This window comes from Gavialis gangeticus, unplaced genomic scaffold (genome assembly GCF_001723915.1).
Source record: "Gavialis gangeticus isolate Ggan-Ray unplaced genomic scaffold, GavGan_comp1, whole genome shotgun sequence".
NCBI classification, from domain to species: domain Eukaryota; kingdom Metazoa; phylum Chordata; order Crocodylia; family Gavialidae; genus Gavialis; species Gavialis gangeticus.
The window spans coordinates 5,284,658-5,297,719 of record NW_017729002.1 but is presented as its reverse complement, the minus strand read 5'-3'; the positions used below and the strand labels follow the sequence as shown (position 1 = coordinate 5,297,719).

The 13,062-nt window shown below is 43.9% G+C and overlaps 1 protein-coding gene across 1 annotated transcript in view; it reads right to left on the bottom strand.

The window, feature by feature from the left end:
- The window catches only part of TEKT5 (tektin 5), a 55,943-nt gene that overhangs the window by 13,316 nt on the left and 29,565 nt on the right, over positions 1–13,062 (bottom strand). The window contains 1 exon segment of the mRNA XM_019507384.1: positions 2,482–2,636. Within this exon segment, the coding sequence (XP_019362929.1) occupies positions 2,482–2,636 (155 nt within the window).

Sequence of the window (13,062 nt, the reverse complement as noted above, 5' to 3'; positions counted from 1 at the left end):
CAAGAACTACTTCACAGTTAGGGCGGCTAGGAGCTGGAACCAACTTCCAAGGGAAGTGGTGCTGGCCCCTACCCTGGGGGTCTTTAAGAAGAGGCTGGATGCCTACCTGGCTGGACTCATTTGAGTCCCGTTTCTCTTTTTGGGGTTTTTTTGTTGTTCTCCTGCCCTGGCGGGGGGTCGGGCTAGAAGATCTACTAGGTCCCTTCCGACCCTTAATCTATGAATCTATGACAGCAGGGTTATGAAAGGGACCTTCCAGAGTATCTAGGGGAAGAGAAAGCATAGGTAGTGGGATCCTACCAACTTAAATATAATAAATGCCAGATCAGTATTAGAGCTGTAAGCTCTCTTGGCCATCAGTTGAGGCCTCAAAGCAAAGGTACCACTTGAGTAATAACTTAGTGTTTAGGGCCACCGGTTTTTTTTTTTTTTTTGTATGAAGAAATCCAAATCTGGCTGATCCTGAGCACTGAGACTTGTAATTTATTTAAGCATTTAATACAAATGGGATATGTGGGATGTGAAAAGCTGCAAAAAAGAAAACTATTACTGTGAGAGAAGGGGCTCGCTGTCTCAGAAGCGAGCACCAGTGGTGATGTGTAGGGGATGCACAGGGATGGATGTGCATCCCCTGAGAGTGCAGGTTCACCTCCTGACTGGCTGCGCTTGCTGCTCAGGCAACGGGCAGGGATGGCAGGCGGGAGCACCAGTGCCCCCCCACCCCATGAGCGCCAGCCAGGGAGTAGGAGTGCCATGGCAGTCCTGGAAGCGGCCACGGCCACTTCCGGAAGCAGCCGTGGGGGGAGTCCCCACCCCCCATCGGTAAGATTAGCCACAGGGGGACCCCCCCAGTCACTGACTCCCCTGACTAAGGTGGCACCAGTTGCCCATGGCCAGCACACCACCCTCCCGCAATGGAATCTGTATGGGTCCTAAAGATTAAACAATCTAATATGTGACATGCCCAGAAGAAATTTCAAAGCCAGCCATAAAGCTGTCTGCCTAAGAAGGCACATGCAGGCACATGGAAAATATATCATATTCAACAGTTTATGGGTCACTGAGTTTGAGGGAAAACTGAGAAGGTGATAATGTAATGAACTCTACAGGTCACTAACATCATTTTTTAATACTGATTTTATGTGATATAATACAGTTAAGAAAATTAACATAAACCCATGACCAGGACTGATTGCCTCACCCTCTGCAAAGGTGCTATATACAGCAGGGGTGTCAGATAGATAGCTGTGGGCCAGCTCTGGCCCATGGTGCCACTCTATCCAGCCTGACAGACTACAGGTGTGCTGGGAGGAGTGGCCTACCATAGCATCTGGAGCCCTCAGGCCCTGATGGACATGGCATTCAATGGGAGGAGGGTGACAAGAACATTCAGCCTCAGTCACCCTTCAACCACTTTGCCCATCAGCTGTGCTGTCACGTGCACTAGTGCCAGAGCTGGAGCTGCTGCTGTAGCATAGGGCACAAGGGAGGAGCTGTAGCTGCCACCACTTGTCCAGGGTTGGAGCTGAAGCTGCCACCACAGCTTCCTTGTTCCTGGGCTGGATCCAGACCACAAGAAGCCTTGTGGTTTGAATCTGACCCACAAAGAGCCCTGCAATCTGATTCCAGCCCAGAGCACAAGGTGAGTTGACACAACTGATATATATCACACATATATCTCAGATCTTTTTGCAGTGGGGCCCTGTTTGTTATCTAGAGATCAAAACAAAACTGTTAAGCATATCTGCCAAATTATTTCTGTTGGAGTGTGATGTTCCCTCTGTGTGCTGGAGGAACATTGTGGGTAGCATCACAGTGTTCCTTGAGGAAATCAGTACTTAATATAATCTTGAAGGTGAAATTTATGTTTTCCTATATTGGCAAGGTTCAACTGTAAACTGACTTTTGCACAGAGGTGATATGCTCCAAATGAGCAGAAGGGAGAAGAACTTGACCTGCTTGATAAGCTTCTAGAGAAGGAGAGGTGGTTTCTCTCATTGCACATAGTATTGTAACAGAAACCTACCATCCACAATGGAAAGTCAATTTGTGCATGAAACTGTTCATTCAAACTGTATGCAGTTGGTGTCAGCTCTCCAAAAAGGGATCTTAGAATAGTAACACTATTGTATAGCAGCACTGAAAAATTACTTCAGGATATAGAGGGGTCATGCTTACGTGTAATTAAGTTTTAGATGGGAACCTGAACACTGTATCTCCCAACTGATGTGGTAGGGGGATAGCACACATTTTGGCTCATTGATTTCATTTGCTCCTGTTTGGCCTCAATTTTATTTCTTTCTTCTAGGATTTACAATTTTAAGCAGATGTCACCATGTAATTAACATAATTCTAATCTTGAAGTGTGTGATTTCTCTTATGATTGGCTCTGCAGTCATTAAAATATCTCATAATGAATTCATCTGAAATTTACTTCTTGACCTATCTCCTGAGGGGTAGCAAACCCATGCATATACTTACTTAAACTGGGGGATGTCACGGCAAAGTTCTATGTTGGGTCGTCTTGTTCTTCCCTCCAGGCGGGTCTGAGCCACTTTCAGTGGACATTCCTTGGCCATTATAGATCTCTCCAGCAACATGATTGTATTTTCTACCTGGAAGATTTCTTGAAGTGTCTAAATAAAAAACAGCATTTTTATGGGCCTCGCCACAAATTTAATCAAAATTTTCTGCTGCTACTCTTCCCTACTTCAGCTTACATAAAACAGCACTTATCTTAAACCCACAGTGAGTAGGTAAACTAGCTCAACATACAGGCAACAGCTTCCATAAAACAGTGGAAACATCCCACAGTTTCCAAAAGTGATAATCAACAGTAGGTATGAGTCACAATGTAGGAATATTGTTCCTTACATCTGAGTAAAGAAACTCAATAACAGGAACACTAAGCTTGGAACAACAACAGTGTATTCATAGAAGTGTAGAAAAATGCTATATAGGAACACAGTATATCAAAATCTTGAGTAAAGATCACCAAGCATTCAGGTGTAAATGCTGTTGCTAAAGTAGGCTCTAACAAAGAATCTAATTTCTTTCCTTTTCTTTCTCCTTATTTTCCCTACGGCTGATATAATCTTACTCCACTAATTACAGGGCCAGTTATGCAACTTTGAGAAGTTGAGCCATGAAATGTGCACTGTAGTCTCAGTTCCTTTCAATTAGCTGGAATGAACCCCTTATGCAACCTATGGTTGGAGCACCCTTTAAGCTTTATGCTTGATATCATAGTAGAAGTTACTGCTGAATTAACCTAACTAGTTATCAGAATCTATGTTGATATTTAAGGCATGCAACTCCTAATCTTAACCATCTATTTTCTGGCATGTCATTTTGTTGTTAACTGCTAGCAAATCCCTAATTTAAGGCAACAAAGTGTATTTTGTCTATTTTGCTTTGGTCCTGAAGGTAACTATGCTATTTCTTCAGATGGATACTACTCAATAACACTTAACCAGAGAAATGTCAGGTGGGAGTCCTTATAATTATATCTCTGAAAACTAGTTCACTTATTGCAGACATTCCTAGGAATCCCACATTAAGTCCATTAGATAATAATAAGCCATGTCCCTCCCATTGCAAAATTTGAGTATTAACGACAAAACGGAGTTTTAAATTCCTTTAACTGGTTCCCTACTCTTCCCCTGCTTAGACAGAAGTGGAGCATTCAACTTTTCTGGAAAACAATGTCCAACAATATTATCCTGTATATCATCAGTTTCAAAAGAGGATTTTATTAGGGACTAATGTGTTATAGAACTTTTCCATTCTCCAGTTTCTCCCCATATCAAAAAGATGCTTCTTGAACTGTGAGTGTAGCAAGGATGTGTAAAATCCCAGACAAGCTGCTACTATCATTCAAAGCTTACATATACTTCCTTATTTCCAGCTGTGTGGTGGTGTCAAATAACCTAAAAGAGTGACCCAGTATGGCCCCTCTGAAACTGCTGCATACTCCAAATCTTTCAGCAGTCTACTGCAAGCACATTGAATCATGGGTCAGTTTTTTTTCACACTGGAGCTGAATTCTGAAGTTTTTGAAAACTCCTCTCTGAGCCAAGAGAGAAGAAAACAGCTCACTTACAAAGTCTCTCTTTCTTTTTTCAAGTTGAAGGGACATATAGAGAGAGTAGCACCAGAAGGGAGATGCCAGCGGAATTAGAGCAGCATAATTTTTAACTGCAAAACAGCCTCTAATAACAATTTCCTGCAGAGCCCTCATGGCTTTTTTGTTTGATTTAAACTATATAATAAAATAGGAAAAGCAGCAGGGGGAAGTCATAAAGTTGTGCTTGTTTTTGCATGGTGAGGGAGCAGAATAGGCAAGTGCACTGTAACTCATGGGAAGCTATCACATTTTATAACCAGGCGAACACAAAATGTAATTAAAGAAATTGAAGTTAAGGGTAGCTTGTCTCTCCTGCTAATTTCACTCTACAGTATTTGCTTTTTTAATTCAATAATCACCATCTAAGTTACCCTGTGTTTATAAAAGAAATATTTATGCAGGTAATACAGTGAGCTTTGTAGCCACACCTATTCTTCAGAGGAACAGCTCAATGATAAGACTGCATTATTTTTATTCATGTATTTATCTGTTTATTTGATTTATAAACCATCCTACCCAGTAAAGGCCCAGAGCATCTTACAATAAGAGAGCAAAATACCTTATAAAACAGGAGAGTGAACAGGCAAACAAAGCAATTTAAAAAGTAAATAGAGCAAACAGACCTAATGAAGCTGCATTATACATTGTACAAGAGTCATTAGACAGAAAATGCACATCCTGGTTTCTCCTTTGTCATGAAGAGAGGTAGATCCATCAAGCTTTGTTTAGAATCTGTTGCTGATCAAAAGGTAAAGCCTGAGTAGTGTCCAATGGCAACAGACCTCATTAGCATTATCTAGCTTTGCTTAGTGATGCTACAGTTTTTGGGTGTCATGGGGCATTTCCTCCTTTTATCCTTTTCAAATGTATTGCCAGCAGATTAGGAGTTGTTTGTGTCTTTTTAGAGACACTGTTAATCCTATGCCTCACACTGGCTGCTACAGGGCCCCCGGTTCCTTGAATGCCAACTAAAATATCAACCTGCAGGGGTGTAACAGGAATGTGAGGAAAATAAATATGTAGAGGTCACCCACTGCTTAGCAGGGTCCTCCTTTCCTGTGTTTGTATTACTGTGTCTACCGATACAGTAGCTCTTTCTATTCTGTGCCTGGTTGGATGCCAGCAAGCCAGATTCATCATGGTGTAATTTCATTGTCTCCAGTGGGCTTATGTTTGGGATAATTTTGGTCTGGTAAATTAATCTCCTTTACAATTCATTCCAAATTGTTTAAAATAAAAGAGTGTCTACTTCAAATAAAACCCTGGTGCACACGTCCTCAGCACAGAAGGTGTCAAGCCAAAGAGTATTTATAACTAATTCTTTAAACTGGGTGGATATTTTGTTTCTGCTTAAAACAGAATGAGGGATTTATGAATTCTCAGCCTGACCCTGAGTAAGGCATGACTTCATTCAGATCTTAGCTACACCAGCTCCCTGTCTGTGCCATCAGCAGATAGATGGTATAACTTAGGTTTGCTAAGTAAGTCTGCCTGCGTTTATAAAGCAACTGAAGGAGCCCAGGGCACTAGATTAGGAACAGTAACATAATAATATAAAAATAGTGCCCCAGAGCAATGAGGCAGTCTCAAAATGTGTTTGTCCTGCGATAAGAATGAAACATCCTCACGACACTGCTGTCTTTGTAATGAGATGTATGAATCAAAAGGCGCTGTACACTACTTGGCCAGTGACTTGAGTTGGGGAACAGGGGGTGTCTTTACATAAGATGCTTTACTGTGCATTAGATTAATATACTGTGCAGTAAAGTGTCACTATTTAATCATGCGTGAGGCTACTGCACAGTAAACTAGGCTAATCTGCAGTTATCTACTACCTGAAAATACAGGTAGTAGATTAACTGCATATTAGCTACTGCGCAGTAGTGCATATGTAGATGCTGGCAGGGAGCAGTTTGTTCCTGGTCAGCCCTCGGCACCAGGGGGCCCACTGCTGCCTGGGTAAGTCCCGTGTGGCGAAAGCTGTGCTGGCTGCAGGGGCAGCTGTCTCCCTGCCACAATGAAGAGGGAGTTTGCCTTCACAGAAGGGTCATGTTCCAGTCTTGATTTGTTAAGGATAAGCAGCTGAAGAGTATCCTGAGCATCTCAAAGCCATTGCTTCAAGGTCTGTAATGTGTTACCTGCCGGGAGGAGCCTGGCCGGCAGCCACAGCATGGCTTCAAGTGGCCTGGCTCCGCTTTTTAGCAGCACATGCTAAAAAGGACTGTCCTGATCCGGACATGACCGGGAGAACTGTCCCAGCAGCTAGGACTGCTGTATCCCAGCCTGGTGGGAACTAGGTTGGGACCTGATCCCCATGTGGTGGGGAGAAGTGTCTCCGCCTAGTGGAGACAGTCACACAAGGATCGGGAGGATCCCAATCCCCACATGCGTGTACCCCCCAGGTGGGGACTTCTGTTCCCACCACGTGGGGGAATCAGGACCCTCCTGATTCCCAAGTGGCTGCCAGGCAGCATCCCTGCGGGGACACCTATCCCAGCCACCTGGGGATAGAGTCCAATCCCCATGTGGCTGGGATGCAGCAGTCCACCAGCTCCTTGCCCCTTGCCAGCCCTGGGCTGACACCCAGAGAAGCCTGAAGCTCCCCCTGGATACTGCAATAGGGAAGAGCAGGGTAGGAGGCAGGAACATCCCTGGTCTCACCTGCTCTGTTTGGATGTAAATTTGCTCCTAAGCCAGTACATGTGGCCTTTACCCTGGGGGCAATTTACTGCTCCTTTTTTAATGCATAGTAACTTTCCTGTGCATTAACAGCATGTGTAGATGTGCACAGGTTCTCCTGCAGGAGGCATAATGAGTATTAAACTTATTAGGACAGGCTCAAGAAGAGGGGTAAGGAGACACAAAGAAATTGTAAGGTTGCCATCCTCCTCTTGCCCCTTCATTCAGTAGAAAGTAACTCATCTGGCCTTGTTCCTCAATATGAGAGAGGCAGCCAGAGGCCATGATGGGGACCGCCTCATAGATAATACCCCCAGAAGAGGGCTCCATACTTATCAAACTAAACTGGCTGTTTACTAATGGAACTATTTAAGTCCTGCAACTGCAGCTGGTATTCTAGTTGCATGCACGCAGACTGGCTGCACTATTGTCTTCTCCAAACTCCTCTCTCCCGCACCCTCTTTTCTTCCCTGTTCTATGCAGGTTCTTAGAGAAGTGCAGTGTAGTTTTTCCTTCTCTCCATGTTCGCTGGACCATGTCCCATAACTGACGTTTTATTCCAGAGACACATTTTTGGTTTGGATGCCCTCTGAATGACAGCTACAAAATAATACATAACTACATCTGCACAAAATAATACATAACTACATCCACCTTCATAAAGGCAGTGAATATACATTTATTTTCTTGACAACATAGAAGGTAGGGGATTCTAATGTCCTCTGTTATTAGAAAATTGAAAGGGTTTCCTTCATTATTAATAGTGCAATAACTGGTTAAAAATTATGTTTGATGTTTAGAGTCACTCAGCACACTTGTACGATTTGCACTTTCAATAAGCAAAATTTTAACATTTGTAAGGGGTACGAGCTTATTTTCTGATTAGAAAATATGTTCCTTTATATTTGTGCCTGCATATATAAGGCAAATATGTCTAAAAACAGTGGAGTACCAGGGAGTTTTCTATCAGAAAAGCACTGAAATATTTCATACTCTCATGTGTTCAGTTTCAATTTGTGCAAACAGCAATAACTTTAAAGCACTCTTTATACTATTTGGTTCTCATTAAGTGCTCTCATGTGCTACTTATGCAGGTGAGAATAGTCTTAAAGCATACTGAGTATCATCAAAGAAATAATGCCCTTCCTAGTCTATCACTGGGAAAACATTATTTATTATCTGAACTCGAAATTCAAATTTAAAGACGGTTGCATAACTTAAATCTTGACTGATGGCATTCATAGTGGATGTGGTTTATGCTCATTCTGTGTTCCTGGCTGAGGTCTCTCCTTTTTCAGAGACTGTCATTTAGGACATAAAATGAAAAATGCCCTGAGGGGAACTACCTCCTATGCATGGCAGAAACTCTGTGCAATTCATTTTTGATTACATACTCTCAAAACAGATTGGATTAAAGCATTCAGATTAACTAAAATGCATAAAGGGATTGGTAGGGAAAATCACCAGATAGTGTTGCACCAGGCCACGTCATTTCTGGATGACCTCCAGAAAGGAAGCAAAAACAACAGATCCTGAACAGTGTGTTCCTGAGACATCCTAACTGGGGATTGGCTTAAGCAACTGCCCATCACATACACTTCCCTTAAAAAAACCAAGCAGAATTTTGTGCTACAGCATTCCTGAGAGTTTATGTAAACTGCTGTTCTCCTTCATTTCACCAGTGCCATGACTGTTACTGGCTGGATTCAAAATTACTAGGAATGAAGCCACATGCATACATCTTGCTGAGATCAGAACAGCCTTACACACAACGTATTTTAAAGTACTACTGTCAGACCTTAACTATGGCTCTTCTTGTTTCTGAGCTTTTGCTAAATGTCTAGTAACTGAATACAAAAAGCAGTCAGGTGAGGTTCAGATGCCCATCTGGTTTTGTAAGTTGCTTTGCTTTTTGATATTTGCTTCACAGTCTGATCTTTTAATGTCTTTATTGTACATATTTCCTGTTTAAATAATTTCTTATCAGTTATTTCATTTACTTGAGTACTTTGTGTAATTAAAGTTAACTTCACATTTAGTTTTAATTCTGTTGACCACAGTACGTCAAGGTATTATTCTGATATGTAATTATCTTTGGAATAACTTTATTACAGGTAAAACTCAGATGTTTAATAAACAAAGTAGGAATTAATTTGGACAAACATCTTTTGGATATGCATCTTGCTCCATTTTTTATGTTACTGACCATGTCTAACTGTAAAATCAATTAACAATAGTAAAGATCCTAGTAGAATTCACAGGTCTAGGTTGTAGCCATGTTGGTCTATGGACATAAGCAGACAAGGTTCTTTGGGTAAATCCTATATCTTTTATTAGACCAACTAAAGTAGTTGGAAAAATTCTTCTTTGCAAGTTTTTGGGTACAAACACACTTTGTCAGGCTGAGGAAGTGTCACAGTAGAATTCACAGCATCTTTGACTCATCTTCTCAGAGTTAAAAAACCGTGTGTGTATGTGAGGGGATGCTATTTTGGCATATGTGTTTTTTTTATTTATTAGCTTCAGGGCATGTTTTGTTTTGCAGCTGTTTTAGTTTTAGTTTGAATTTTTACTCTTCTTTGCTTGGTGGGAAAGAGAGGTATGCAACAGTCCAAGAATCCATTAAGAGAAGAAACGGCAAGTACAGATAAAACAATGAATTATAAAACTTCTCCGCTGGGAGTAAAGCAACAAACTTAGGGTATGCATCTATTGGGGAGGGAAATAAAAGGTCTAAATTTAACTCAGATTAGATAACCAGGTTACAGTAGCAGTGAGGACAATTTGGATTTTCATAGATTTCATAGACATTAGGGCTGAAAGGGACCTCGGAAGATCATCGAGTCCAGCCCCTTCCTGAAGGGCAGGAAGTCAGCTGGGGTCATAGGATCCCAGCAAGATAAGCATCCAGTTTGCTCTTGAAGGTGTTCAATGTAGGTGCTTGAATCGCCTCCAATGGCAGGCTGTTCCAGACCTCAAACAGTAAAGAAATTCTTCCTTATGTCCAGCCTGAAACGGTCTTGTAGTAGTTTATGACTGTTCGACCTCGTCTTCCCTTGGGGCACTTGGGTGAACAAACATTCCCCCAGATGCTGGTGGCCACCCCTGATAAACTTATATTTTAGTTTGGATTTGGCTGTTTGAATTCAATTTCAGTCTCTCTTATAAACTTTTATTCAAGCTGCCAACCCAAATTAAAACCCAAATCCCTTTTCTGCACTATTTAAACTAAATTAGCAGTTCCAAAGTAAGTGCACAGATTTATTTGCAGTTAACACATATTTAGAAAGGCCTTAACCACTGGAGAGATGCAACAAAAGAGGTCAACACCTTACTGTTGGCCTTGGTTCTAGGCAGATGCTGCTGCTTATAGGTTTCCCTTGCTTTATGCAAGTTCTGTAAATGTGAATTCACTCTTATGCAATGACCCTTTTTATACCAAAAATTCATTATATATGAGGTAAATTCACACTTATGCGATCAGTTTGGTGGAAGCCCTCAGTCAGCTGCTTTGTGCGGTGCATTGTGGGAGTGACATGCACCAAAATGTAGTTTCCTGTGTGGATCTGTGCTCCTTGCTCATTGTCTGCAACTTGTGTTTCTGTAGTTGCTATCCCCATTATGGTAACATTCACCACTACCCTGTGCTTGTGTGTACTGTCTGCTGTTTGTGAGTACCAAAATTGTCTTGTAAAAGTGGTAGAAATGGGTCTGGGAGTCGGTACAGTTGAGGTCGTGGAATGTATCCCTATTTGTCACATTGTAAAGTAGGTTCTCTTTATGCAAATTTGAGTTATGCGCCGTTTTCCAGAAATGCATCCATGGCATAACCTGCATTAGTGTTGATTATTGTGGGGTTACGTGTTTCTTCAGGGTCTTCACACTTAGCTTTCAAGTGTTTTACAAACATTAATGAAGTTTTAGAATTGGATGTCATGACTGCAGCACCCCAGATTTAGCCTAGTTCTAAAATTAGGAGGGAAAGCATTTACTGATGTGTGATGACCCTTTCTCCTGTCTGAAACCACTAAAGCCTATAAATAGCTCCTTTCTAGGAAACTTGCTAAATATGTCCATATTTCCTGCTACAGAGCCCTTCACGAGAATAAGGAAAGGATTTATGACTGCCTATTCAGAAGATTGCTGCTCCCTTGAGTCAAATTCTGATGCCTATGCCAAGCCTGAATAAACCTATTTGGCATAGATGGGTTGCTTGAGAGGGGTTCTCTCTCTAGCCATGAAGTAAGACTTGATCCCAGTAATACCAATCAGTTTCATTTCACAGAGTTCTTGCATTTTAATGATGTGGTGTGTGGGAGAAAGGATGTCTTCCTTTCCATCACAGTATCAACACAGTCTCACTCGTGGTGAATTGCCTGTTCAATCAAAGCTTTGTCACTCAAAAGCTTGCTGAGGTCCTCTCCATGTGAAGAAACTTAACAATATTCACAATGAAATGTAATTTAGATTCACATTCTTGTGCACATAGACATATTAGGTCTATGTATCATTTAATTGTCATCCCTCTAGATGCATTCCCATCTTCCCTTTTCTCCCCATTTTGCCATTATCTGTTTTCCTATAGATGACCGCCTGTGGCATGTTGTGAAGGCATGATTCTCCTAAGTGGTTTCCCCAGTGCCATAGCAAAGGGGGGTGAGTAGGGCAACCACCATGGATGCTGAAGCAAAGAGGCACCAACAGGTGTTGCCCAGTGGGGGCGGGGCACAGAATGGAGCCACAAGGACAGAAGAAGGGCAGCTTCTGCTGCTGTGTGCACTCCCGGGCATAGGTGGCAGAAGGCCAGGGCTAATAGGGCTTAGCCCCTCCAAATGCAGGGCAGCAGTGGAAGCACAGAGGACCAGCAGCCTGGGTGCAGGATGTGGGCAGCTGCAGCAGTGGGGGAGGGGCACACACAGACACAGATGAGCAGCCAGAGCCTGCAGGCAGCCAGGAACTCAGCCTGGCCCTGCTGCATGTGGAGCAGCACCCAGCAAGTAAGTGTGTAGTGGGGGAAGGGTCATGGAAGGGGCAAATCAAGGCCCCCACAGTGAGGGAGGGATTGGGGTGGGGGCAAGGGCTGGGTGAACAGGACCCGAGGGCGGGTTGAGGGAAGATCAGAGCTGCAGGCATCTTATCCGGGGGCACGGGGCTCCCACCAGTGTGTGCACCCCTGGGGCAGGCATGTGGGGCATGTGCCCCCCGATCTGTGCATGGGGTGGAGGAGGGCTGCCAGTGTGGCCTGGGAGTCTGTGCCTTGCTGTCGCTGCCCCGGCAGCTGCGCAAAGCCACGTGCCTCCTGTCACTGGGTAGGCAGAGGCCTCAGCACAGCCAGTGTGCAGGAGGCACATGTCCTTGCATGCCTACTGGGGCAGAGGCAACGGAGTGCAGAGCCCCAGCCCACAGCAGCAGCCTGCCTCTGCCCCATGCACAGATTCAGGAGGATGTGCCTCCCATGCCTGCCTTGAGGCTGTGCACAGTGGCAGGAGCCTCCCTTGCCCCTGGATGAACCACCCAGGCTCCAACCTTCCCACAGCCTACCCCAGGGCTCTGTTCACCCCAGCTTCTGCCCCTGCCCCGCTCCCTCCCTCACCAGGGGGGTCTCAATCTGCTCCCCCACAATCCTTCCCCTGACACACTTACCTGTTGGGCAGTGTGTGTGTGTGTGTGTGTGTGTGTGTGTAAATATCTTTTAAATTTAAGTTTTACTCAGCCTCCCCAAATAAGATTTTCTCCCTCTGCCTATGCTCCGGGGCAAGCATGGGGGGGGAACATGTGCCCCCCAGATCTGTGCATGTGGCGGGGCTGCCGCTACAGGCTTGCCCCAGGTTTCATAGTTTCATAGTTTCTAGGGTTGGAAGAGACCTGAGTAGATCATCTAGTCCGACCCCCTGCCATGGCAGGAAAGAGTACTGGGGTCAAATGACCCCAGCAAGGTGTACATCTAGCCTCCTCTTAGAGACCCCTACGGTAGGAGCCAGCACCACTTCTCTTGGAAGTTGGTTCCAGATCCTAGCTGCCCTGACCGTGAAATAGTGCCTCCTGATATCTAGCCTAAATCTACCCTCTTCCAGCTTCTGACGGTTATTCCTGATCATTCCTGGTCACTCCTGGTAGTGCTCGGGGGAACAGGGACTTCCCCAGTGCCTGCTGGCCCCCCCTGACTAGTTTGTAACAGGCCACTAGATCCCACTCAGCCTTCTCTTGTGGAGGCTGAACAGGTTCAGGTCCTGTAGCCTCTCCTCGTAGGGCCTGCC